Below are 27160 nucleotides of genomic sequence, written 5' to 3' on the forward strand. Positions count from 1 at the left end.
AGTGGAGCTTTCCGTCTTCTGGGCGGGGTCTCCAGGTCCTTCTTTGTTTGGAACATCAGCAGAGGACCGAGATCTGGTCTCAGTGCACATAAGATCTGATCCACTACTACATATTGTTACATTGAATAGGAAACAAAAGAACTATTTTTGGAAGACTCTTCTCACTGGATGTCTGCTGCTTCAAGTTTTGAGCCTTTCACTCAATGGTATATGTACATAGATATACTATCAGGATGTAGGAAAAGTAATGAGAGATTGATGAGTATGTATTATGATTGTCTTAAATATAATTCAGGTAATGTAATTGCTACTTTATAGAATTTAGTCTTTAAAATTTATAAAATTATTAGCTAATTTAGGGCCTGGCAAAGAGAGGGGAGTCTTCCTCTATCCATCTGTGGCTACAAATTTCCCCTAAAACACTTGTGCAAGTTACTTGTACTCATATAGTGTGTGTCCTCATAGGTAAAAGACTGGTAATAATGCTTAGCTCAGAGAGCTGCTGTGAGGCTCTATGTGTTTAGCATACAGTGGGCACAAAATCAATGATAATGATTCTTCCTCATATTTCATGGGTCCTTCAAAAGTAGGCTCTGGGTCTAATTCATGTCCCCTCTTTGATTCTTCTGGCCCTGGTTGCCTTCAGTGCCCCCCACTGTAAAATACACATTCGACTAGAATCGAACTGGCATTCACTTGGCCATAGTTGGCCTGAGTGGATGTTTTCTTTGGCCCACGTACAGGAAACCAGAGCCAGTGTTTTAAAATTGAGATATTTTACATAGAAATCTAGAATTCCATCTTCTCTTGAAAAATCAGGAGATGTGGCAATGAAGAGTCCACATCCCTACATGACAACAATTGGCTGGAGCCAGGTGGCAGCTGGCCCCTAAGGTAGAGCGTGCACTGTCAGTTGGCCAGAGCCTATCAGTCCTGCTCTGCTCATTTGCAAGACCTGCTTGACCCTGAAGACAACCCAATTTGGGGCCCTCTGGACAGCTGGAAGCAGTCTATGCCAGGCAGAAGGTAGGCACTTCCTTGCTAAATGAGTAAAACCCTTACCCCCCTCACCATCTCCCCCTTTTTTCGCTACCATTTTCTTGTCTTGTCATGCTAAGAAAGCCCAGTTATTGAGTAAGGTGATTCTCACTTAGAAAAGTAAACTGAACAAGTCTGTTAGAGTCAGGAGAGTCTACGTTATACTGTGGTAGCAAACAACTCCTATATCGCAGTGCCTTACAACAACGAGAATTTATTATTTGTTCACACACACAAACCTAGACACAAAATGAAAACACCCTTATATTTTGACAAGCATGCATGAGTGCATGGGTATGTCTGCAATCACGAGTCAAATGAAAACTCTGGCATATGAACATATGACCTCCCACAGAACCCTATTTAGAGACTGATCAGCTTAGACCCCATGACGCTGTTTTCATAAGAGACATAAAAAGGCCCCAGAATCTAGGCATTAAGGGATGGTGGTACAAGAATATCCACTCTCAGCCAAGGAATTGTCCCATATCATAAAAAGAGTCTGAAAAGCTTATGAAAGAACCTAGAGGTTAAAAAAACAAACATGTTAAGCATTTTGGACTTTAAACATTTTGCAAAAGCATGAATAGGAAGTACTCTGGTGAGGCCTCCTCTTCTGGGTTTCTAGCTCAAGAGGGAGATGCACGCCAGACGTCCAATAGGCAGAGAAATGGAGCTGGCTGGCCTGGGTTGGAGAGAGGAGCTAGAAGGCTGGAGTCCTTCATCTCCAGCAGGAGCTGCAGATAGAAAGGAAGGCATCAGAGCCACGTCACATCCGTTTCCCCTCCTGGCTCTCCCCTCTTTTTTGTTCCACCCAATCGAGGCTTTGTCACCTGGACTACAGCACAGAACTCTTCCTCGCTGATGTGTTCATCTTGGGTCTTGCCTCCTCCAATCTGTCCATCAAAGTCACCACATATCTTTTTTTTTTTTTTCTTTTGTCAAGCCCGGGATAATTGAATATACTCCTCTCTAGCTCAGACATTCCCGGGCTCCTCACCACCCACAGTTTCTGGTCTAGCCCCTAGGCCTGGCATTCTAGACCTGGGTGACCAGTAGCCTCCCCAGCCTCATCCCTTTCTGTTCCAGCAGTTCCTCTAAGGTTGCTGCTTCACTCACACACCACACCCCATCCAGCATTTTGGTCTGGGAGTGCCCAGCCTTCCCTCTCAACCTTCCCAGGATTCTATCGCTCCTCTGATCCTTCCTCTCCAGGCTCAACATTGAAATTTAGCCACAAAACACAACTAGTGAAGGCATCCAGGCTCCACATGTAGACTGGAGGCAGAGACCAGATCTCCCTCCAGCCTAGGCTCTTATCACCTATGTATATCCTGCCCACCACAACAGATTGCAGGGGTCAGACTAGAAAGCTCTGGGATGGGAGTGAGGAGACCTGGGCATGCCACTTGATATGCTGCATGCCTCAGGGCAAGTCCCTGCCACTCTCTGGGCCTCAGTTTCCTTGTTTCTTGACACCAAATGCACTGGGCACTTCCTGATGAGCACAGAGCTCTGACGATTCACTGAGCAACCATCACCTGCCATCTCCGACATCAGGCTGAGGAGCTTGGGTTCCCCAGGACCAAGGAGGTTCAACCCACCAACCCAGACCTCCCAGATAGGCCCTACTTACCACAGCGCCTTCCCATTTCCCAACCACCCCCACCCCGTGCTGTGCTCTCCTTTCAAGGACCAGGCTACCTGCTGCCACGCAGGGCTGGAGCAGGGAGATGGAGCCAGAAGATGCCTGAGAAGAGTTTCTCAGCATCAGCAGAGCCTCAGCGGCTTCCAGCTTCCGCTGCCACTCTGAGGAGGCAGAAACTGAGTCCTGGTCAGAAGCCTCAGGACCCTGCAATGGAAAGGGTGTGAGAGGATGGGAACTGAAAACCCATGCCTCCCTACGTCCTGCAATTGTCCCTTCAGCCCCCGGTTCTGCTGAAGGCCCCACCCACCCTGAGGCCATCTGCCCTTCCCATGCACTAAGCTTGGCCCCTGCCAGGGTCCTGGACCCCACTATTTTCCAGGATCTGTGGCCGCAGTGAGGACAGGGTCAAGGGTGGCACACGGCTGGAGGACCAGAGTTGAGCATCTAGAAACAAGGAAGGAGAGGCCAGGGGATCAAACCCTCTGGCAGACACATACTGCCAGTAGACAAACAGGGCCAGGATTTTTCAATATCTGGATGTGGGAATCTGAGTGCCTGCTGGCCATTAGTCGTTGTGGCTTGTGCAAGTCCTTTCCCCTGTTTGGCCTGTTTTCCTTTCTATGTCTTTCTTGTATATCTTTCTTGAGACACTCATTCCTGCCAGCAGTTTCAAAACTCTCGGGGCAACAGTGACGGGTGTAGGAAATCACAGGTGTCTGCATTTTAATCTGCAAGACACCTGAAGAGATGTGATTACTGTCCTGTCCAGGGACTGGTTCTCACTTCCATATTCCCCAGTCCCCATGGAACTTGAAGGACCAGCCTGGCTCATCTCCAGGAAGCTTTCTCTAAGGGCCTCTGGACTCCCCCCTGGGCTCTGTGGCCCTCACCACCATGGCCCTCCTTTCAGCAGGACCTTCTATCCCATCAATCTGTTTCCTCCATCTGAATGGAGGACTAACAGCCTCCATTCGTTGAAGGAATGTGCCACGTTGTGGCACAACGTGGCCTAGTCCTCTTGTCAATGCTATATAGGTTTATGATATTGTCCCCATCAGTACACTGCTAGGGAAATGGAGGCTTGCAAATGGCCATATTCTCACAAATAGGAAATGGCAAGGCTGGGAGAACCCTGCCCTTCCCCACTAGTCTGAGATGCTGCCTCCTCCTCCCCTCCTCCTGCTCCTCCACCACCACCTCCTCCTCCTCCCACTTCTCGTCCTTCTCCTCTCCTCCCCCTCCTTCTGGCTGCTCATTGGTCGCCACCTCCACTTCCTCCTTGTATCTCCCACAGCATCAAGCACAAAGGCCAGGCATGCAATAACACAATATACAACTAGCTCCGTGGTCCTTCTCACTCTACGCACATGCTGGACAGGGCAGGGGTCCTGTGGGTCTTCCTGGAAAGAGAAGTTGTGAGTTGCATCTTCAAGGCTGCTGGAGTCCAAGATAGAGACAAAGATTTTGGGGCCTGACCAATCAGCAGACTTCCTTGGGTGCTCGCCTGCAGGAGCCGAGAGGACAGGGTGGAGTGTCAGCACCAGGCCAGCCATGGAGAGGAGACATGGGTATGTTGTGTGATGAGGATAGTAGCCCAGAATGTCAGAGCTATTCAGTAGCCCTGAATGTCAGTCAGAGCTGAGAAGACCTTGAGGACCAGCCAGTTCCTGCTCTTTATTTTCCAACTGGGGAAATTGAGGTCCAAGGAGGAGTATTATTTCCCCAAAGTCATATGGCAGGCTGCAGTAGGGTTAGAGAGGGAGCCCATGTCTTCAGGACACAGACAAAAGAGTCTGGGCAGTGGCTGAGATGGGAACCTCCTCACAACCCTCAGACTCTCCTTACTTCCCCGCGGGGGGGGGGGGTGCACAGGGGTGGGCCTCAAGCTGGGACATGATGTTCTCCTTCCCAGCTGTGGAAAGCTGGGGACACTTTAGATGAGCCTTTCCCCCCTGAACCCACCCCACCTCACTCCACCCCCACTCTACTTCACCTCCAATCTGAGGTCTCATCTCACCGAGAACCATTTCCACCCCCACCCCCCACCCCCCACCCCCCACCCCTCACCCCGATTGCCCCTTCCCACCAACACTTGGTAGATCATATTGATAAAGTTTTATAGGTGGGGCAGCTAAAACCCTGAGGAGTAACTTGCCAAGGCCACATCGAAATTGGGTAGTAGGACTGGTGGCAGCACTGCTCGTGCTCTCTACACCCAAACCCAAGACGCCCTCCCTGACCAGAAACACTCACTGACGACTCCTCCTTGAATGGTCAACTTCTGGACATGGCTGTGAGCTTTGGGAGGGGAGGCCCCACTCGTTATCAGTCCTTGAGTCAGGTGCCTCTTTGGGCATGCCCCCTGCTCCCTCTTCAAGGCACTCTCAGCAGGCAAGACTCTGCAGGGATCCCTAAAGTGGGGGATTGCCAGTCTACAGTCAGTCACATTTAGAGGAGGCCCCCTCCCCACCCCCACTGTCAGACACCATACTCACGAGAAGAAGGCACACTTGTGACATTCACAAGCCTGGAAGGGGCAGGAGTGCTCCTGGTCCTTGGTTTGGTCATTGAGGCCATGGTTGTAGCAGCGGGCACAGCAACTTACAGTTCTTTTGGGGCCAAGTTCGATCCCCCATGGGGCTCTGGTCTCAAGGCCAGTGGGGGAGTCGGAGGGGCAGCAGGGCACAGCAGGCATTTCATTGGGATCCATGGTTCTAGGGCCAGGAGTGGATGTCAGGATGGCCACATGATCCCCTACCCTCAGCATACTTCCTCTGCCCTTCAAAATCCCCACCTGAGGTGCCTGGATTCTTCTTCATCCAGCTCACCGCTGAAATTGGATCGCACCCACCCTTCTTGCTCACACAGCCTCCTGCCCAAGAGGCCCTACTCACGCAAAGCCTCGTTCCAAGCAACTCATGGCATGGTTCCTGTCAACTTTCAATCCAATCATCATTCTCCTTGCCTACCTTCACTCTACATAGATCCCATTTTCAGGCATATACATTCACTCTTGTGCCCCCTTCAACAATTCCTGCCCTCCCCTTCTCATGTGTCATCCTCTACTCTGCTATACCTATTTTTCCTGGCATTCTCTTCCACCGTTGTCTTCCTAACCTCCCACATTCACTCACTCCCTACTCATGACTCTATGGCTCCTGAACTCAATTCTGTTATTAGTCTCATGTACATCCTACGTTCGAATTTCCTCTCACACCCCATTCTGATCTTCTTCTGCACCCCACTGTCATCTTAATTATTCTCTTTTTCCCCCTTTAAGCGGACACCCCTTTGCACCCCATGAGATTATATTATGTTGCTGAATCCCAAGCCCCTCTTTCGATAATTATGTTTTATTCATCCCTTTGATTAGTCATTGACTAGATCCTTGTTGGGCCCCCTATGGAATGCCAGACCCTGATCTGGTCAACAGACAACTCCTCGCTGCACTGTTTTCTTCCACCAACACACCCTCTCTGCTTTCATTCAAACCCATGTATTCCCTCCACAGCCTCCTGACAATCTCCCATGATCCTCTTCACGCTTCAACAGTTATGCTTGGGTACAACTTCCCTGTCCCCCAAACCCAGGGTGTACCACCTCGTCTCAAGGCAGCCCAGTCATTCGCTGCCACTACCACATCAAAAATCAAAGGCAGGGGCATATGCCCTGCCTCAGGTTCCAGAGGCCAGGAGTCAAGGGTCTGAGGCAGGGGATCCTCCCCCAGGCGTTCCAATGTTGTTGGTTGGGGGTGGGGGTGGGGGTGCGGGTGACTGAGTTGGACATCAGGAGCGGGCAGAGGGACCCCACTGAGGTGGAGGAGAGGACCAGGGGTTGGTGATCCAGAGCAGGAGGGAGGGAGGAAAGAAGATGTGTGGAGAACGAGGGTCGTATTCCTGATGCCAGCCTGTGGTTACCTCAGCCTCCAGCCGCAGTGACAGGAGGTGGGAGGGAAGACCACTTCTCTCTCCCTCTCCCGCCCTTCGCACAAAGGCCAATGAGCTTCCAGCGCTGCCTTGCTCCTCCCACATCTGTGGCCAGCGACCAATGAGCTTCGAGTTCCACCGGAACTCACCCACCAAAGCCCTGCCCCCTTACCGTCCTCCCACTTCTCCGCATGCTGGCTTTACCAAGCCCGCCAGTGAGTAACTCCTGAAGTGAGGTGGAGCTTTGCGTTCCCCCAAACCTTGTTTCCCAGACTTTTCTCTCCTTGGATGTGACATACTACATGCGCGTGCAGTTTTAACTCATGTCCTTGGTATTCTGTAATTTACTTTTACAAAATCCAGCGTGTGTTTTTAAGATTCATCCATATTCCTATGTCAGGGATTCTCAATCACGGGGGCATCCTGCACCCCCGAGGAACATTTGGATGTGCCTGGAGTCATTTTGGTCCACCTTTGCATGTCTCGGCTTCTGAGCTCCCTGTCTGTTCCATAGATAAATTTGTCTATTCCTGTGCCAATACTCCACCATCTTAATTTTTACCTCTTGACAGGACATCTTGATCTATGTGTGGTAGGGAAAGTCCCCACATCTTATTCATAACCTTCAGGTGTATCTTTCGTATTCTTCACCTTTTGCCCTTCCAGTATAAATATTAGAATCAACATGTCATGTTCCTTGAAAATTCATTTGCAACACATTTGGGTTGCATTTTCATTAAACCTATGGATCAGCTAGGGGAGAATTGCCTGTATTTATGACACCCAGCCTTCCTAGTCACCAACATGGCATGTCTCTCCATTTATGAGGGTCTTCTTTAATGTTTTAATATTTTAGTTTACTATTTAGGTTTATCTCTTCTACATTCAGATCTTGTACATCTTTTATGGCATATATCCCAAGATACTCTAGAGTATTGTTGCTCTTGTACTTGATATCTGTTTAAAATGACATTTTCTAATTGTATCTAATTTATAGAAATCCATTTGATTTTTAAAAACTGTATTGACCTTAAGGTCAGCCACCGTGTTAAACTCTGTGATATCTAATAATTTGTCTTTAGACGTCTGCAGGTTTCTGTGAATCTTTGAGTAAGAGAAGTACAATAATCAACTTACAGGTTTCTTTTTTATTTTATTTATTTTTTTTATATGAAATTTATTGTCAAATTGGTTTCCATACAACACCCAGTGCTCATCCCAAAAGGTGCCCTCCTCAATACCCATCACCCACCCTCTCCTCCCTCCCACCCCCCATCAACCCTCAGTTTGTTCTCAGTTTTTAACAGCCTCTTATGCTTTGGCTCTCTCCCACTCTAACCTCTTTTTTTCTTTTTTCCTCCCCCTCCCCCATGGGTTCCTGCCAAGTTTCTCAGGATCCACATAAGAGTGAAACCATATGGTATCTGTCTTTCTCTGTATGGCTTACAGGTTTCTTAAACCTTTCCCGACTGGCTAGGACGTCCACTACAAGTGGAACAGACATGGCAAAATTGGACCCCTTCGGGTTAACATTTCCATATTAAAATGTATTCGTTGTGTTCCACCGTTTTCTTTCCTTCCTTCCTCCCTACCTCCTTTCTTCTGTCCTCCCTTCTTTCTTTCCTTCCTTCCCTGCTTTCTTCTTCTTTTCTCCCTTTCTTTTCCTTTTCTTCTTCCTTTTTCTCTTCCTTCTTTCTTTTTTCTCTTTCCTTCTCTTTCTTTCTTTCTTTCTTTCTTTCTTTCTTTCTTTCTCTTTATAGGTTTAAGGAGCTTCCCTTATATTTCTAATTTCATAAGTTTGTCTTAAAACATGAATCAATATCGAATTTTACTTTTCTGTCTCTATTGAAATGTTCAAGAGTCTGTTTAACAGTCTGTTAATACAGTGACTGTTATTTGCAGATGCTTTTTTCAAAATCTGTAGTGAAGTTTATAATCACAAGAGGACAAAACCATAAGTGTGTATCTTAATAAGTTTTCAAAAATTAAACATACACATTCAGTTAGCACCCAGAGCAAGCAACAGAATATATTACCGATACAAAAACCTCTCTCATGCCCCCTTCGACCTATATTTTTTAAATGTGAATCCAGCTTCATTCTCCAAGGATAAATGTAACTTCTTTATGGTGGATCATCTTTTGTAGATACTGGTGGGTTCAGTTTGCTAAGGCTTTGCTTAGGATTTTTTTACATCTTCTGTTCATGAGTGAGATCAACTTGAAGCTTCTCTTTCCCATAGTATCTTTGCTGGTTCCAGCGTCAAGTTTCTCTGTTTTTCTTTTTCTTTTTAAATTTTACTTATTTATTTATTGAGAGAGAGAATGTGTGTACGTGTGTATGTGTGAGTGGGGGAGCGACAGAGAGAGAAAGAGAGAGAGAGAATCCCCAATAGGCTTTGCACTAATAGTGAGGAGCCCAACGCAATGCTAGAACTCAGGAACCTGTGAGATCATAACCTGAGCTGAAATTAATAGTCCGACGCTCAACCAACCGAGCCACCCAGGTGCCCCATCAGGGTCAGGGTTTTCTAGTCTCATAGACTCAGTTGGGGAATAGTTTCTCTTTTCTACCCTCTGGAAGTTTTTGTATAACATTGGGATTATCTGTCTTGATTCTTTTTAAAACTTGACCACTAAACAGCTGTGATGCCTGTTTTCTTTACTTTTTGTTTTCTATTGTACCTTGGAGAATTTCAAACATACACAAATCGGGTTTGTATACAAACTTACAATCTCCATGTTCATTACAGCAGAACTGTGTTCCTGGAACTCTACCTTGCATCCATCAGCTTCCAAATAAGCCAAAGGGTTTGTGAAAACAGAATGCTCAGCTCTACCATCTATAGTCTCAGATTAAAATATCTGGGGTGGAACCCAGAGTTTGCTTTTCTGACAAGTTCTTTGGTTTTGCAAATGCTGCCGCTGGGGAATCACACTTTGAGAAACATTGTATATACAAGACAGAATGGTGAGGGAAACCATTACTGGACTGCAACCATGAACAACTCATACCCAATTTCATTTCATATGGACCTTCTCCCTTCCCTCTCTTCCAGATGATTTTCAAGAAAATACCAGAAATCATCCTACCTTATTGCAGAATACTTCACCACATAGCTTTAAAATATGAACAATCCATTTTCTTCAACTTTCTATTTTCAAAACGCACAAAGTTGAAGAGTGAACATTCTTTTACCTAGATTTCATATTATCCCATTTTTTATCTCTCCTTTTTTTTTTCTTTTGCTTAACCACTCAAGTTCCAAACGATTCATCCAATAACTTCAGAATGGACATTCTCTTGTCTAGCCATATTACTGTTGTCAAGTTGAAGAAATTTAACAATGACATGATAATATTATCTAAGTCCATACACAGCCCGTATTCAAATATATCCTTTTGAGGGTCGACAATTCAATCAAGTATCATACATTGCATTCAGTTGTCATGTCTCTTTAGTATCTTCTGGTCCCAAACAGTCCCTCAACTTAGATCTTCCATGATAATATTTTCCAAGAGCCTAGACCCGTTTGCTTCCAATGTGTCCACAATACAGTTTTGCTTGATATTTTCCTCTCATTTAGATTTCTTTTTAACATTTTTGGCAAGAATATTAAATAGGTGATGGGTAGTTCACTTTACATCACATCTGAATGCTCTGAATGAAGGTCAGTTTGTCTAGCTATAGGTGCTGCTCTTGGCATTACTCAGTTTGATCACTTATTTATGGTATCGTTGGACAGATCACTCCATCCTAAAGGTATCTTTGTTCTTCTGTGACTTATAAGAAGTCTGTAGCATGATATTTTGATACCATGTGGGTATTCTGCTCCTTCCCCACAAAATTTCACTTCTTGGCCTTAGTTTTTGTCCCTAGTTCTTGTCTGATTTGAATATTATCTGGTGGTTGAGAAATGATGACTTTCTATTGCTGTCATTCCTTTTTACTTTTATTGACGGACATTTTGCTGTGAAGATGAACATCCCACCTCCCCACCCCCACCCTGTTGCTGCTGTTGTGTTTGCAGCAGCAGAGGAACTTGAAAAGCCACTCATCTGTTGTGTTCAAAGAAATATAAGGAGAATAACGTGGAAAATATTAAGAGACATGTAAACAAATTTAAGATGAATTTGGTAAAAATTTCTCTAACAGTCCAAACAGAACAACAGAATTTATTGCCTTAAGTTAACAACAACAAGAACAAGATTTTTTAAAAATTAAGAGAAGCTGAGTTATAAATTTGGCCATCTATAAAACAGTTTGGCTCCTTTGTGTGCACCTTCCCTCTCTCTCTCTCTCTCCCTCTCTCTCTCTCTCTCTCTCTCACACACACACACACACACGAACTTTTTAGATAGACACATGCTTAAAAATATAAATAAGAAACACTGTTTATTTCAGTTACAGAATGTATGTTAGAAAATCGTGACACCATATATTAGAATTTACAAAAAGAAGATCTTCAACCAAGTCTACATAATACAAGACCTTTCCAACAATGTGAAGGAGCAATTGATTCAAAATCTGAAAAAAAAATTCAAATACCTTATTTTTACCATTATCTGAGTCATGAGACATGAGACCCTGGCCAATTAATACCTTAGGTACATTTTATCTCCAAGGACTTTCCAGTTAGCAAGGACATGATTTGTAGCTTAAAGAATGGAACTCATGGTGTGGAGCTTGTGGAATCTTTTCTATCACTTAGAAAAGAATTTGAGCTAAGTACAAGAGATATTACAAAAAATAGTTTCTGTCATGAAGGACCATAGTCTAGCTATTATGCTGGAAAGCAATTCTCATTGTTGTTTTAAATCAAGAGTCCGATGTTTCTCTTATTCTTCTTTCCACTGTATGATACATATTGAGAACATGGATACTTAGCTTTCTAAAATAGACTATATGTAAAACATCATGGATATAGTTATTAATGTCATCCAGTAAATATGTACTAATGCAGTGATTTCATTGTAGCATAACTTTGTCATTCTTGCTAGAGGTTTGTAAGTTTTATGGATCTTTTCAAAGAACCAGATTTTTGTTTCATTGATTTTCTCTATTGTTTTCTGTTTTGTATTTCATTGACTACTGGATTTAATCTTTAGCATTGCCTTCCTTCTGCTTGCTTTGCTCTTCTTCTAGTTTCCTGAGGTGAGAACTTAGATTATTGATTTGATGCTTTTCCTTTTACTTAATGTAAATGCTTAATGATGTAAATTTCCATTTCAGCAATGCTTTAGCTCATCCACATATTTTGGTATGTTTTGTAATCATTTCTATTCGGTTTAATTCATTTCTTGATGTGCTGGAACATTTTCTCTTTAGTCCATGGATTGGGTGGCCTCCTTACCACTGGGTGTTAAAATCATTTCAGCAGGGATAGGGAAGTCTCCTTACTGCCTGGTGGAGGTATAGTTCCAGAATCTCCACGTGATTGATTTCCACTAACATAGGAGGGGCAGAGTGGCCCCTGTTTCTGCAAGTCAAATGTGGAATTCTAGGCTTCCCGTTAGATCTTTGCTGGTTTGAGCCGGGGCAAAGCCATAGTTTGTTCTGTTGTGTTTGGCTGAAGTGGAGCAGTTATTGTCAAAGGGTTTTCTGTCTTGCAAGGCTGCCACTTTTCTGATCCTTATGCTGGAGACAGCAGGCTTTTGTTGCAGCCATTTTGTTGTTCTCATTGTCATCCTTGTCATCATCATTGGTTTGCCTATGCCTTTTGTCATTTCTGGGTAGCTGGCTTCTTCAGCTCAAAGTCTGGGATATATGACACAGAAAGAAAACCAAGGGAACTCACCATTGTGTCCTTCCTTTGGTTATGAGATCCCTAAGTATTCTGCCTTCTCCTCTCCACTTTGCAGAGTCCTATGTTTATTTTATACATGGTGTCCAGGCTTTTAGATTGTAGTGGTAAGAATAGGGAGATGTACCTCTACTCTATCTTCCCAGAAGCATAAATATCTATATGAATTTAATTATAAGTACTGATTTTTCACGTGTGTTTGGATTTAAAATTAAATTTAAATTCAATTTTAATCCAACTTAAAATAATTGAATTTTAAGTGAAAATTAAAATTAAATATAGCTTTTGAATTCAATATGTTTGTCTTTGATCAGAAACTCTAATTTTTGCAAAAAATAAACACATTTACCTGATAAGGTATTTGAAAAATATATCCCAAATTGCATGTGCTTTGAAGAGATAGGAATTAACATTCAAAGACTCCCAGATAAATCAGGCATAATTAACAGTTCCATCATAGGTAAAACACAAATTTTAGGTCAGAATCATAGTTTCATGGGGAAATTTCTCAGTCCCTCAACTTTGGATGTTTACCCCAATTTCAAAGGTATATCCACTTCATTGAGTTAATATTCAGAAACATACTTCACCTTCAATAACCAAATATGAGTATTCCTACAAAAGCTGTTAAAATGACAATTTGGAAATTCAGTAGATGTGGGAAATTTGTCACTTGGTAAATTCATTAATTTTAGGCGAGTTGATTTTGTTACCCAGAATCACAAAGCATAACAGGGAGAATCCTGGACAAAGGGGGCTCTTCTCCTGGCCATCATCCATCTGTGCAAGCACATGGAGGGAGGAACTCATTATTGGCTAAATGAGGCAAGTGGATTCTGAATCTCTCAATTTGGATTACTGTAATAGCTTTTGTGTATTTGTGGCATTTCGGAGGCCTATCGATAGTAATTAGAGCTAATATTTTGGGGGCATTAGCTATTTGCCAGAGAGTGCACTAAATGTCTACAAACATTGAAACATTTAACAAGCCTCCCCCCCCCCCGCATTATTATCCTCAGTTTTGCAAATTGGAAATCTGAGGTTGAGAGAGACTAAGTAATTTGCCCAGCTAAGCAGTGGTAGAACCAAGTTTCAAATTAAAAACTGTCAAGAGACTCTTAATAACTGAGAACAAACTGAGGGTTGATGGGGGGTGGGAGGGAGGGGAGGGTGGGTGATGGGTATTGAGGAGGGCACCTGTTGGAATGAGCACTGGGTGTTGTATGGAAACCAATTCGACAATAAATTTCATATTTAAAAAAATAAAAATAAAAATTGTCTATCTTTTTTTTAAAAAAATTTTTTTTTCAACGTTTATTTATTTTTGGGACAGAGAGAGACAGAGCATGAACGGGGGAGGGGCAGAGAGAGAGGGAGACACAGAATCGGAAACAGGCTCCAGGCTCTGAGCCATCAGCCCAGAGCCCGACGCGGGGCTCGAACTCACGGACTGGGAGATCGTGACCTGGCTGAAGCCGGCGCTTAACCGACTGCGCCACCCAGGCGCCCCTAAAAATTGTCTATCTTATACAATTGTCATTTGTGGGCTCTTGACATCTTTACAAGCATCTTTATCCAAGGTCCCAGAATACCTTGAGTAATCAAGCCCTGAACACACCGGCTGTACGTAAGCAGGCATCTCTTGGCAGTTCAAAGGGTTTCACATAAATAGACATTAATTGTATGTAAACTCAGATTTTAGGCTACTGTTGGGAATCTTTGATCAATGACTGAGTGATATTTGTTGAATATGCAGAGACTGATTCAGAGGGAGAAACGTGGAGCTATATTTCCATACTGTGGTATGAAGAGTAGTCTTTTGGGCCTCTTCTACGTTTTAACCAGAAGCCTACCAATAACCAGCAGGGCAGTGGGCTGCATCAATATAAACATAAGCTATTTCAGTGGAAAATACTAACTTGGTGCTATGGAATTATGAAAACTATAATTAGTTGTTCAAACAAATCTCTGTTTCTAACTCTTCCTATGGGAGATCTCTGCAGCCCTTCATCTACATTTTCATTCACTAGAGGCTCTCAGCTTCCTGAACGGATTAGGGATGAAGTTAGTTGTGACCAGAGATATTAGTCCAGACTTGCTGCCAAATATCCAGGTGAAAATCTGGTTTTATTTAAGACATGGTGGCCAAAAATAACTCCCATTGAACTGAATTAAGATATAATTTGGTGACCAGATGCAGGTGTGGCAATCATTGTGCTTCAAATGTTCCAGTTAAATTGATGGTTTTTCAAGAGTGACAACTTTGAGATCAAAGATGGTGTCTTATACATCTTTGCTCTTACAGCTCCTGTTGTGGTCCTTTTCACATGGTCGGTGACCAAGAAAAAGTTATATCTTGAGAGACATGTAACTGCCAAGCACAGCCACAAACACCCTGTTAGACAAGCACAGTGAAAGGTTGTACTGGAAGCTGGCCAAAACTGGCAGAAGAACCTCTGAAAATTCTGTCCTCCCTAAAAGTCATGAGAAAACTGGCAGAAATTTTCAAAATCAATGTTTTTGGAACTCGGGAAATTCACCAAAAGCATGCAACACCATCAGGTATGTTTATTCTAGAGAAACAGATGAATCTCAGTAGGAAGAGTGAGCTATGTGGTATATCAACTGGCCCTATTCCCATGCTCCTCTATCCAAGGCTTCTATGGTAGCCTTGAATATGGACGGCCTGCAGTCTCAGTGAAAGCCAGCAGCCTGGCAGCTGCCACAGGGAGCAGAAAGGAGATGGGCCTCCTGCAAAGTTTCACTCCCAGGGAATTATTATATGACCTGTATGGTTGGTCCTGGATGACCCCACTTGCACAGCTGTCTGTATTTGCACTGACTCAGAGCTTGCCCATTTGAAATGTGTTTTCCATGGGGGCACTTGTCAAAAACATTTAGGGGCAATTGTTTAACCTTGCAGCTGCCTCAGGCAGTAGACAACACGTGGGGCATACAATAGGTGATCCAAATCCTTAAAAACACTGAGTAGTAAGATGTTCACAGGGACTTTAAAAAGTTGTGACATTATCTCAATTAATCTTTGACAAAGCAGGAAAGAGTATCCAATGGAAAAAAAAGTTTCTTCAACAAGGATACTGGACCACTTTCTTACACCATACACAAAAATTAACTCAAGATTGATGGACAACCTAAATGTGAGACAGAAAACCATCACACTCTTAGAGGAGAACACAGGCAGCAACCTCTTTGACCTCAGCTGCAGCAACTTCTTACTAGACATATCTCCCAGAGGCAAGGGAAACAAAAGCAAAAATGAACGATTGGGACTTCAACAAAATAAAAAGCTTCTACACAGTGAAGGAAACAACAAAACTAAAAGGCAGCCTACAGAATGGGAGAAGATATTTGCAAATGACATATCTGATAAAGGGTTAGTATCCAAAATCTATAAAGAACTTAGCACACTCAACACCCAAACAAGAAATAGTCCAGTGAAGCAATGAGAAGACATGAATAGCCACTTTCCCACAGAAAGCATCCTGATGTCTAACAGACACATGAAAAGATGCTCAACATCACTCATCATCAGGGAAATACTTATCAAAACCATAAGATACCACCTCACACCTGTCAGAATGGCTAAAATTAACCACACAGGAAACAACAGGTGTTGGTGAGGATGCAAAACAAGGGGAGCCCTCTTACACTGTTGGTGGGAATGCAATCTGGTGCAACCACTCTGGAAAACAGTGTGGAGTTTCCTCAAAAAGTTAAAACTAGGGGGCGCTTGGGTGGTTCAGTCGGTTAAGCGTCCAACTTTGGCTCAGATCAACGATCTCATGGTTTGTGAGTTTAAGTCCCACATTGGGCTCTGTGCTGAAAGCTCAGGGCCTGGAGCCTGCTTCAGGTTCTGTGTTTCCCCCTCTCTCTCTGCCCCTCCCCTGCGTGTGCGCTCTCTCTCTCTCTCTCTCTCTCTCACACACACACATAAACACTAAGAAATTAAAAAAGTTTAAGAATAGAGCTATCCTACAATCCAGCAATTGCACTACTAGGAATTTACCCAAAGGATACAAAAATCCACATTCAAAGGGGTATATGCACCCCAATGTTCATAGCAGCATTATCAACAGTAGCCAAGCTATGGAGAGAACCCAAATGTCCATCGACTGATGAATGGATAAAGAAGACGTGGTGTGACTTTTAGGTAAAAGGCAAATATCATATGATTTCACTCATATGTGGAATTAAGAAATGAAACAGACGAACATAGGGGAGGGGGGAAAAGAGAGGGAAACAAACCATGAGAGACTGTTAAATTAGAGAACAAACTGAGCGTTGATGGAGGGAGGTTGGTGGGGGTGGGCTAGATGAGTGATGGGTATTAAGGTGGGCACTTGTTATAATGAGCACTGAGTATTGGATGTAAGTGATGAATTACTGAAGTCTACTCCTGAAACCAATGTTGCACTGTATGTTAACTAACTAGAATTTAAACCCAAATTGAAAAAAAAAGAGCTGTGACCTTATCCCTATGAATCTGGAAGGCCAGACACATTCCTAAGACCACAGCATGCTCCAGAAAGATCCAAAAAGTTTCTAAGCTCTCAACTCAGGTTTAATTTGAGGCTCTGAGAAGGCAGATATGAAAGCCTGCATGGCTGAGTGTGGAAGGCATGCCCAACATACACACGTCACTCACATGTCAAAGACTGTTTTTTTTTTTTTTATTTTTAACGTTTTTTATTTATTTTGGAGACAGAAAAAGACAGAGCATGAGCAGGGGAGGGGCAGAGAGAGAGGGAGACACAGAATCCAAAGCAGGCTCCAGGCTCTGAGCTGTCAGCACAGAGCCCAATGTGGGGCTCAAACTCACAAGCCACGAGATCATGACCGGAGATGAAGTGGGATGCTTAACTGACTGAGCCACCCAGGTGCCCCAAAAGACTGAGTGTTTTAACAGTTACAAGCATTTAATCTCTGCCCAATAATTAGTTAACCACTAAGCTAGCCGAGCAGTGAATTCAGTGGCCATGTACAACAGAAGATACAGACTTTACAGAAGCAGTTCAGAAAAGTTACAAAACAAATGACAGCAAAAATACCAACAACAGACAGCAACAATGAAAGCTGGAGAGGAGGCAGAATCTGAATTCCAGAGTCACCACGTTATATTACTTAAAATGTCCAGCTTTTGATAAAAGCCTATCAGATGTGCAAAGAAACAGGAAAGTATGGGACATACACTGGGATACCCAGACATTGGATTTACTAGACAGAGACTTTAAGTCAGTTATTGTAAATATGTTCAAACATCTAATGGAAGCTGTGTCTTATGAATTAAAGGGAAGTATGAGAATGATTATTTATTAAGCAGATATATCAACAAAAAGATAGAAATCATTTTTAAAATATCAAACAGAAATTCTCGAGTTGAAAAGTATAATAACTGCAATGAAAAATTCATGATACCAGCTCAACAGAAATTGCATTTGGGGTTAAAAAGAATCACCAAACGTGGAAGTTAAAGCCAATTGAGATTGTATAGTCTGAGAAAAAGAAAGAAAAAGTAATGAAGAAAAATGAACAGAGCCTCAGAGACCTTGTAGAATGTGATAAAGCACAGCACTTATGCACAGTGAGAGTCCCTGGAGAAGAGAAGAGGAGATAAAGGGAAAGAAAGACTATTAGAAAATATGGGGCACATGGGTGGCTCAGTTGGTTACATGTCTGACTCTTGATTTCGGCTCAGGTCATGATCTCACAGTTCGTGAGATGGAGCTCAGTATCGGGCCCTTCACTGACAGCACGAGCCTTCTTGGGATTCTCTCTGCCTCTCTCTCTCTCTCTCAAAATGAACTTAAAAAGAAGTAAATAATGGCCCAATACTTCCCAAATTTTACTAAAATTATGAATCTAGTGAAATAAAATGATTCAAAACTCCATGGAGGATAGACTCAAGGAGAGCTGCACCTAGAAACAGCTTAATCAAACTCCTGAAAACCAAAGGCAATGAGAGAAGGTTGAAAGCAGACATACAAAGCAGCTCATCACGTACAAGGGATCCCCAGTAAGATTAACAGCTGATTTCTCATCAGAAACCATGGGGAGCAGAATATAGTGGGAAGTCATATTCAAAGTGCTGAAAGAAAAAGACTGTCAGACAAGAGTTCTCTATCCAGCAAAACTATCCTTCAAAAATGACGGTGAAATAAAGCCATTCTCAGGTAAGGGAAAAACTGAGTGAATTTATCCCTAGCAGGCCTGTCTTACAAGAAATGTTAAGGGGGAAATCCTCCAAAGACACTAGAGAGTAACTCAAATCCACATGCAGAAATAGAGAGCATCACTAAAGTTAACTAGGCTGGCATTTATAAAAGACAGCATAAACGTATTATTGTTTGTAACTTTCTTCTGACTTTACCCGATTTAAAACACAAGTGCATAAAGCAACAATTATGGAAATATCTGGGTGGACTTTAAAGGTATAAAGATGCAATTTAAATGACAATAATAGTACAAAAGAGCTGGAGAGTCCAGAGGTATAAAGATCAAAGTTTTACATAATACTGAAATTAAATTGGTGTTAATCTGAGTTAGATTCTTTTCAGTTAAGATCTTAATTGTAATTTGTGAGGCAACCACTAAGAAATAATTCAAAATTGTAGTAAACAATAAAAACGGTATGAGAGAAAATATTTTTAACACAAAGTGGCACCTCAATGGTGAGAGAGAGAAACATGAAAACATGAGAAAAAAAACGACAGTGGCAGACATAAATCATACCATATCACTAATTACATTAAATGTAAGTGTGGAATGGTTGGTGGGAATGCAAATTGGTGCAGCCACTCTGGAAAACAGTGTGGAGGTTCCTCAGAAAATTAAAAATAGACCTACCCTATGACCCAGCAATAGCACTGCTAGGAATTTACCCAAGGCATACAGGAGTACTGATGCATAGGGGCACTTGTACCCCAATGTTTATAGCAGCACTCTCAACAATAGCCAAATTATGGAAAGAGCCTAAATGTCCATCAACTGATGAATGGATAAAGAAATTGTGGTTTATATACACAATGGAGTACTACAGGGCAATGAGAAAGAATGAAATATGGCCCTTTGTAGCAACGTGGATGGAACTGGAGAGTGTGATGCTAAGTGAAATAAGCCATACAGAGAAAGACAGATACCATATGTTTTCACTCTTATGTGGATCCTGAGAAACTTAACAGAAACCCATGGGGGAGGGGAAGGAAAAAAAAAAAGAGGTTAGAGTGGGAGAGAGCCAAAGCATAAGAGACTGTTAAAAACTGAGAACAAACTGAGGGTTGATGGGGGGTGGGAGGGAGGGGAGGGTGGGTGATGGGTATTGAGGAGGGCACCTTTGGGATGAGCACTGGGTGTTGTATGGAAACCAATTTGACAATAAATTTCATATATTGAAAAAAAATAAAAGGATTAGCTTTGGAAACAGGCAAAAAAAAAATAATAAATGTAAGTGGAATGAACATGAAAAGACAAAGCAGTTATTGGCAGAATGTCATGCAGATAAAAAGCAGAATGGCGATTGACAGGGATTGTGGGAAGAGAAGGGGAATGGAGAGTTAGTGTTTCATGGGTACAGAATTTCATCTGGGGAAAATGAAAAGGGCCTGGAGATGAATATGTTGATGGTTGCACAACAATGTGATGTTGTATGCTAAAAATGGTTAAATGTTAAATTTTACGCCATGCATATTTGACTGCAATTTATAAAAAGGAAAAAAAGAAAAGAAAAAAAAAGGCATGCCCTGCCCATTGTTTGGGAAACTAAATATTTTAACCTGGCCACACACCCCAAACTGATCTACAGATTCAATGCAATCTCCAACAAAATTCCAGCTGACTTCTCTGCAAAAATAAGTAAGCTGGTTCCAAAACTTTCATGGAAATTCAAGGATTCAAGAATAGCCAAAGAAACCTTTTTTTTTTTTTTTTTAAATTTTTTTTTTTTTGAGACAGAGAGAGACAGAGCATGAATGGGGAGGGTCAGAGGGAGACACAGAATCTGAAACAGGCTCCAGGCTCTGAGCTGTCAGCCCAGAGCCCGACGCGGGGCTCGAACTCACGGACCGCAAGATCATGACCTGAGCCGAAGTCGGCCGCTTAACCGACTGAGCCACCCAGGCGCCCCCAAAGAAACCTTTAAAAAGAAGGTTAAACTTGGATGACTCACACTTCCCAATTTCAAATCTTACTACGAAACTCCAACAATGAAGACAGTGTGGGTTTAGCATAAGGATTGTCATATAGATTAATGGAATAGAATTGAAAGTCCATCAAAACATTTTCACATTTACAGTCAGTTGGTTTTCAATCAGGTGGCAGGATAGTTATATGGGGTAAAAAGGAGTGTTTTCAACAAATGTTGCTGGGAGAACTGGATATCCACAATCAAAAGAATGAAATTGGACCCAATCCTTATTTTACTTCCTATACAAAAATTAATTCAAAATGGATAACAGACCTAAATATACGAGCTAAAAGTGTAGAACTCTTAGAAGAAAGCATAGCAGTAAATTTTCATGATAGGTTTAGGCAGCGTTTTCTTATACACAACACCAAAAGGCCAAGGTACACAATAAAAACAGATATAATGAACTTCATCAGATTTTATTTATTTATTTATTTATTTATTTATTTATTTTTGAAGTCTTTCTTTTTTAATTTTTTTCCAATATATGAAATTTATTGTCAAATTGGTTTCCATACAACACCCAGTGCTCATCCCAAAAGGTGCCCTCCTCAATACCCATCACCCACCCTCCCCTCCCTCCCACCCCCCATCAACCCTCAGTTTGTTCTCAGTTTTTAACAGTCTCTTATGCTTTGGTTCTCTCCTACTCTAACCTCTTTTTTTTTCCTTCGCCTCCCCCATGGGTTTCTGTTAAGTTTCTCAGGATCCACATAAGAGTGAAAACATATGGTATCTGTCTTTCTCTGTATGGCTTATTTCACTTAGCATATCTACCCTATGACCCAAGGGATACAGGAGTACTGATGCATAGGGGCACTTGTACCCAATGTTTATAGCAGAACTCTCAACAATGGCCAAATTATGGAAAGAGCCTGAATGTCCATCAACTGATGAATGGGTAAAGAAATTGTGGTTTATATACACAATGGAGTACTACGTGGCAATGAGAAAGAATGAAATATGGCCCTTTGTAGCAATGTGGATGGAACTGGAGAGTGTTCATCAGATTTTAAAAAACGCTATTTCCTGCAAATAATGCCATCAAGAAAGTGAAAAGAGAACTTGCAGAATGGGGAAAGTATTTGTATCCAGATGATATAAATTAGTTTTACAAACCAATAATAAAATATATAACCTCATTGAGAAATGAGGAAAAGATGTGAATAGTCATTTTCCCCAAAAGATAGAGAAATGGCCAATAAACACATTAAAAGTGGCTTGATGACATTCGTCCTTAGGGAAATGCAAATTAAAATCATAGTGAGGACCTACTTTACACCCACTAGAATAGCTAAAATAAAAAAGATGAAAAACCATTGTTGTTGAGGATGTGGAAAAATGTTAACCCTCAAACATTGCTGGTTGGAATGTAAAGTGGTGCATACACTTTGGAAAACTGTCTGCCATTCCCTCAAATATTAAACACAGGGTTATCATGTAACAAAGCAGTTCCAGTCCTGGGTATTTACCCGAGAAAAATTAAAATATATATCCACACAAAAGCTTGCATATGATTCCCCCAAAGTGGAAACAAACCAAATGCCCATCAACTGATGAATGGATACATAAAATGGGATATATCCACACAATGGAATGTTATTTGGCCATAAAAACAAATGAAGTACTGAGAAGCACTCAGGAAGATGATGGAGCAGGAAGATAACTGAGTTCACCACCTCCTTCAGACACACTGAGGCAACAACTACATGTATTGCAAATCACTCTGAACATGACCTGAAGACTAGAAGAGCAGATCTTCCACAACTAAAGTCATAAAGAGAAGTCTACATTGAAAAGAGTAGGAAGGGCAGAGATGCAGTCAGGAACCAAACCACCAGACGGGAAGGATATCACAAGTACAGAAGAGTGGAGGAACAAAGGAGTAAAGTATCAAGCCCCAAATTGAGCACCCCTGGCCCTTGGGACCTGCCCTGAGAAGACAACTCCCCATAAAGTCTGGCTTTAAAAATAAAAAATCAATGGGGCTTACCTCAAGAAGAGCTGGATGGCTATGGGAAACAAAGTATGTGCTCTTAAAGAGTTAGTATACCATATCACTTGGCATGAGACCAAGCACAGAAGCATCGGTTTGAATAATACCTGGGTTATATGTGATGGAGATTTATTGACTAATTTTAGGATGTGTGCTGGAGGCAGAGGGATCTGTAGGAGCTCTCTTTGGGATGGAAGTGATGGTGAGCACCATTTTTCTTGCCCTCCTTCAGCCTAGACAACCATACACTTGCAAAAGCTGGGTTTGACACTCTCCATCTATCTTGCTAGTACCACTTGCCCCGCCCCAGCATTCACCTGCAGACCACCTCATTCAATCTTCCTACCCCAGCAAGCTCCCATCTTGCCATACTAGTGAGATATTATAAAGTTTATTATTAAAACTTATTACATTTTAAAGTTCATTATTAAAATTTATTAATATTCTAAAGTTTATTATAGTGATGGCTGCACAACTCTTAAATATGCTCAAATAAATTGAATTGAAAAATTTAAATGAGTTAATTGAATGGTATGTGAATTATATCTTGATAAACTGTTCTAAAAATGGGGAATTGAAGCTATTTAGAGCCAAATAATATTGAGTGGATCATCATGAACACATCTTCACGAAAAGAAAGGTTAGTTAAATGAAATTCTGCAGTCAGAAGTAAAATGATACTACATGGAAACTTGGATTGGCCAAAAGGAATGAAGGAATAGCACACACACACACACACACACACACACATATATATATAATATTTTCTCATTAAAAATTATAAAAGATAATTGTCTATTTACAACAAATTAATATGAAAGGGTAATGGCATTTACAACTTACATAGAGGCAAAATATATGCAAAGGATGCTCCAAAATGCCAGAGGAGGAAATTTCATTGTATGTGAAATGGTGTCTATTATTTGAAGATAGAGTATGATACATTAGAGGTGCATACTGTAAGCCCAAGAGTAGCCACTGTAATAAAATATAATAGTTATAGCTAACATAAATGCGAGGAACAAAGAACAGAGAACAAATGTGACAAATAGTAAGCTACTATCAAGTTTGTGGTTTAAAAAAATGTATTGATAATTACACTAAATTTAAAGGACCTACACACTGGAAGAAAACGGTTTGGAAGGAGTTCAGTTTCCAGTTTGGAAGAAATTTAGACGTATACTATATACAAATATGCAAATAGATTAGAAATGAATAGGTGAAAAAAAAGGTATACTATACAAATACTAATTGAGAAATAGCTGAGTGTGTATATGATTACCAGAGACATCATACCAAAGGATATAACCAGAGGCAAAGTTGTATATTCCATGAAGACAGAGCCTGTGTTGGGTCTTATTTTTTTTTAATTTTTTTTAACGTTTATTTATTTTTGAGACAGAGAGAGACAGAGCATGAATGGGGGAGGGTCAGAGAGAGGGAGACACAGAATCTGAAACAGGCTCCAGGCTGTGAGCTGTCAGCACAGAGCCTGACGCGGGACTTGAACTCATGGACCACGAGATCATGACCTGAGCTGAAGTTGGCCCCTTAACCGACTGAACCACCCAGGCACCCTGTGTGTTGGGTCTTAACACAAGTCTCAAGAAGTTTACAGGAGCTGAAATCATACAGAGCAGGTTTTCTGAGCTGTAACAGCATTAAATGAGAGAGCAATAACATAAACATAGTATAAAAATCCCAAATTACTTGTAAATTAAGCAGAAAATATTTTAATAACCCATGGGCTGGAGAATATATCACAAAGGAAATTGCAAAATATTTTTAATTGGAATGAAAATGAAAGCACAGCATAACAAACAAAATTTGAGGGATGCAGATATAGAGTGGCACTTAGAGGAAATTTTATTGCACTAAGTTTTTATATTATAAAAGAACAAAGGCCTCAAATCAGTAAATATAATATAGAAGAAGAGCAAGGTAAATGGAAGGGAAATAAGGTCCATTAAAAAGAGGATAGATAGATAGATAGATAGATGACAGATAGATAGATAGAAATCTCCAGGTACTGTCCCTAAAGAAACACATGCATCAAAACTACTAGATCAAGAATTTAAAAGAACTCTTTTAAATATGTTCAAAGAGCTAAAGGAAAATACAGATAAAGAACTAAAGGAAATCATGAAGATCATATATGAACGAAAGGCTAATAACAACAAAGATAAATTAGTTTTTAAAGTGCCAAACAAAAATTCTAGGGATGGAAAATACAATGGGTGAAATGATAAATTCACTAGAGGGTTTTCAACAGCAGACTCAAATAGACAGAAGAAACAATCAATAAACTTGAACAGAGTTGATTTGAAATTACTGAGTCTGAGGAGCAAAAGGGAAAAAGAATGAATCAAGTTGAAGAAAGACTAAGGGGCTTCTAGTATTTCACCAGGTGGAACAATATATGCATTACAGAAGTTCCAGAAGGGTTAGGGAGCATGCAGAGAGATTATTCAGAGATAATGGATGAAAACGTACCAAATTTGAAGAAAGACATAACTGCTCAAATCCAAGACACTGAAGGATCCAAGCAAGATAAACACAAAGATATCCACCCCAAGACACATTGTAATCAACCTGTCAAAAGGCAAGGACAAAAAGAGAATCTTCAAAAGAGCAAGAGAAAAGTGGTTCATTATGTATAAGGGACCTCTAAGAAGACTATTAGCAAATTTCTCAGCAGAACACTTGAAGTCCAGAAGGTAGTGAGATGATATATTTAAGTCCTGAAAGAAAAACACTGTCAACCAAGAACACTATATCCAGCAACACTGTTCCTCAAAATGACAAAGAAGACGTTCCGAAAGAAACAAAAGCTGATGGAATTCATTACCACTAGGCCTGCCATCCAAGATATGTTAAAGGGAGTCCTTCAAGCGGAAACTAAAGGACTCTAGACAGTAATTTGAAGCCATATGATAATATAAATTATCCAGTAAAGATAATGTGTTTATTGGCCATTTCTCTATCTTTTGGGGAAAATGACTATTCACATCTTTTCCTCATTTCTCAATGAGGTTATATATTTTATTATTGGTTTGTAAAACTAATTTATATCATCTGGATACAAATACTTTCCCCATTCTGCAAGTTCTCTTTTCACTTTCTTGATGGCATTATTTGCAGGAAATAGCGTTTTTTAAAATCTGATGAACACTCTCCAGTTCCATCCACATTGCTACAAAGGCAATATTTCATTCTTTCTCATTGCCACGTAGTACTCCATTGTGTATATAAACCACAATTTCTTTATCCATTCATCAGTTGATGGACATTCAGGCTCTTTCCATAATTTGGCCATTGTTGAGAGTGCTGCTATAAACATTGGGTACAAGTGCCCCTATGCATCAGTACTCCTGTATCTCTTGGGTCATAGCACAGCAGCCCCTCCACCCCCGTCCCTCACATTTTCCAAGCTCTCTAGGCCTCAAACCACCTGTCCATTACCCACCAGATGCTGACTCAACAGACATGGCATCTCACATAACCCTCTGAGAGGAAAAGCTCTGCTGTTGATTGGACTATGGATGCCATCACCTAGCTCACCCTTCTTGCTTTGATAACTCGTTTGGACCCATACACCTCCCCAGAGCTTTGATGTATGTAATCTTATGAATCTCTCCCATGTAGGGAAGGCCCAAATGAACACTCCTGTCTATGGCATCCCCACCAAATGACAACTCACCATCTGCCTGAACACCTCTGCTTTTTCGGTCAGCAAGTAGAAACGTGGCTTGAGCCTGCTGGGAAGTTTAGAGAAAATAAGAAAAAGAAAAAGACTCAGGAGGGGTGGGAGTAAAGACTCAGGAACAGAGGGGATGTCACATGCCAGAAATGTATCCACTGCTTGAGCACAGTGCCCTCAGCTGTGGGAGGGAGGAAGGACAGGACAGAGCCAGAGGGGCTAGAGGGGCATGGAGGGGCCAGGCCCTTAGCTTGTTTGCATGAAGCAGAGTGAGGAGTTCAGCTGGTCTCTTCAAGGAAGTCCTGTCCATCACTTCTGGCACATCACACTCTCCTGGAAGCATGATCTTCACTCCCTTCCTTCCACCTCCTGACCTGGTGAGTCTGCTTTCCCTCTTACCATAGGATGTCAGCCCCAGGGGGCTGGAGTGTGGGCTACAGCAGTCCCAGCTGTATCCCTAATGCCTGGAATAGGGCCAAGGATGCACACAATACTTACTAAAGGAGTTAATGAATGTCAGGGAACATGGGGACCACTAGGATGAGGCTATTTACTCTTGCTCTGTTTTTCAGAATGTGAAAGACACCAAGGAATTTGTTTTTTTGCTTGACACTGCAGAGAACCCACCCAATGGCACAAGCTCACCCAGAGAGCCTGCTGGTCCCCAAGGATCTTGGAGGAGCTGGTTCCAGAGAGCCCTGGCACATTTCACCAGGTCCTTCAGGTGAGAGCTCAGAGCCAGCCTCTGCCTCTCACTGCTCACAGCCAAGCCAGCACACCTCCCCTTCTACTTGACCCAGAGAGCCCCCAGGCCAGGCCTCACTTCCCCAGAGTTACCAAGGGTCCAGT

General features: G+C 41.9%; 1 protein-coding gene across 1 annotated transcript; it reads right to left on the bottom strand.

Moving 5' to 3' along the window:
- Nucleotides 1-290: 290 nt before the first annotated feature.
- Nucleotides 291-26379, bottom strand: LOC123594945 (doublesex- and mab-3-related transcription factor C1-like). Its single transcript, XM_045471980.1, has 6 exons — nt 26312-26379; nt 5182-5400; nt 4940-5097; nt 4054-4190; nt 2743-2890; nt 291-1775 (listed from the first exon to the last, which is right to left on the bottom strand). The coding sequence occupies exons 2-6, from the start codon at nt 5394-5396 to the stop codon at nt 1663-1665; spliced, it is 771 nt and encodes a 256-aa protein (XP_045327936.1). The 5' UTR covers nt 5397-5400; nt 26312-26379; the 3' UTR covers nt 291-1662.
- Nucleotides 26380-27160: the final 781 nt, after the last annotated feature.

This window comes from Leopardus geoffroyi, chromosome X (genome assembly GCF_018350155.1).
Source record: "Leopardus geoffroyi isolate Oge1 chromosome X, O.geoffroyi_Oge1_pat1.0, whole genome shotgun sequence".
NCBI classification, from domain to species: Eukaryota; Metazoa; Chordata; class Mammalia; order Carnivora; family Felidae; genus Leopardus; species Leopardus geoffroyi.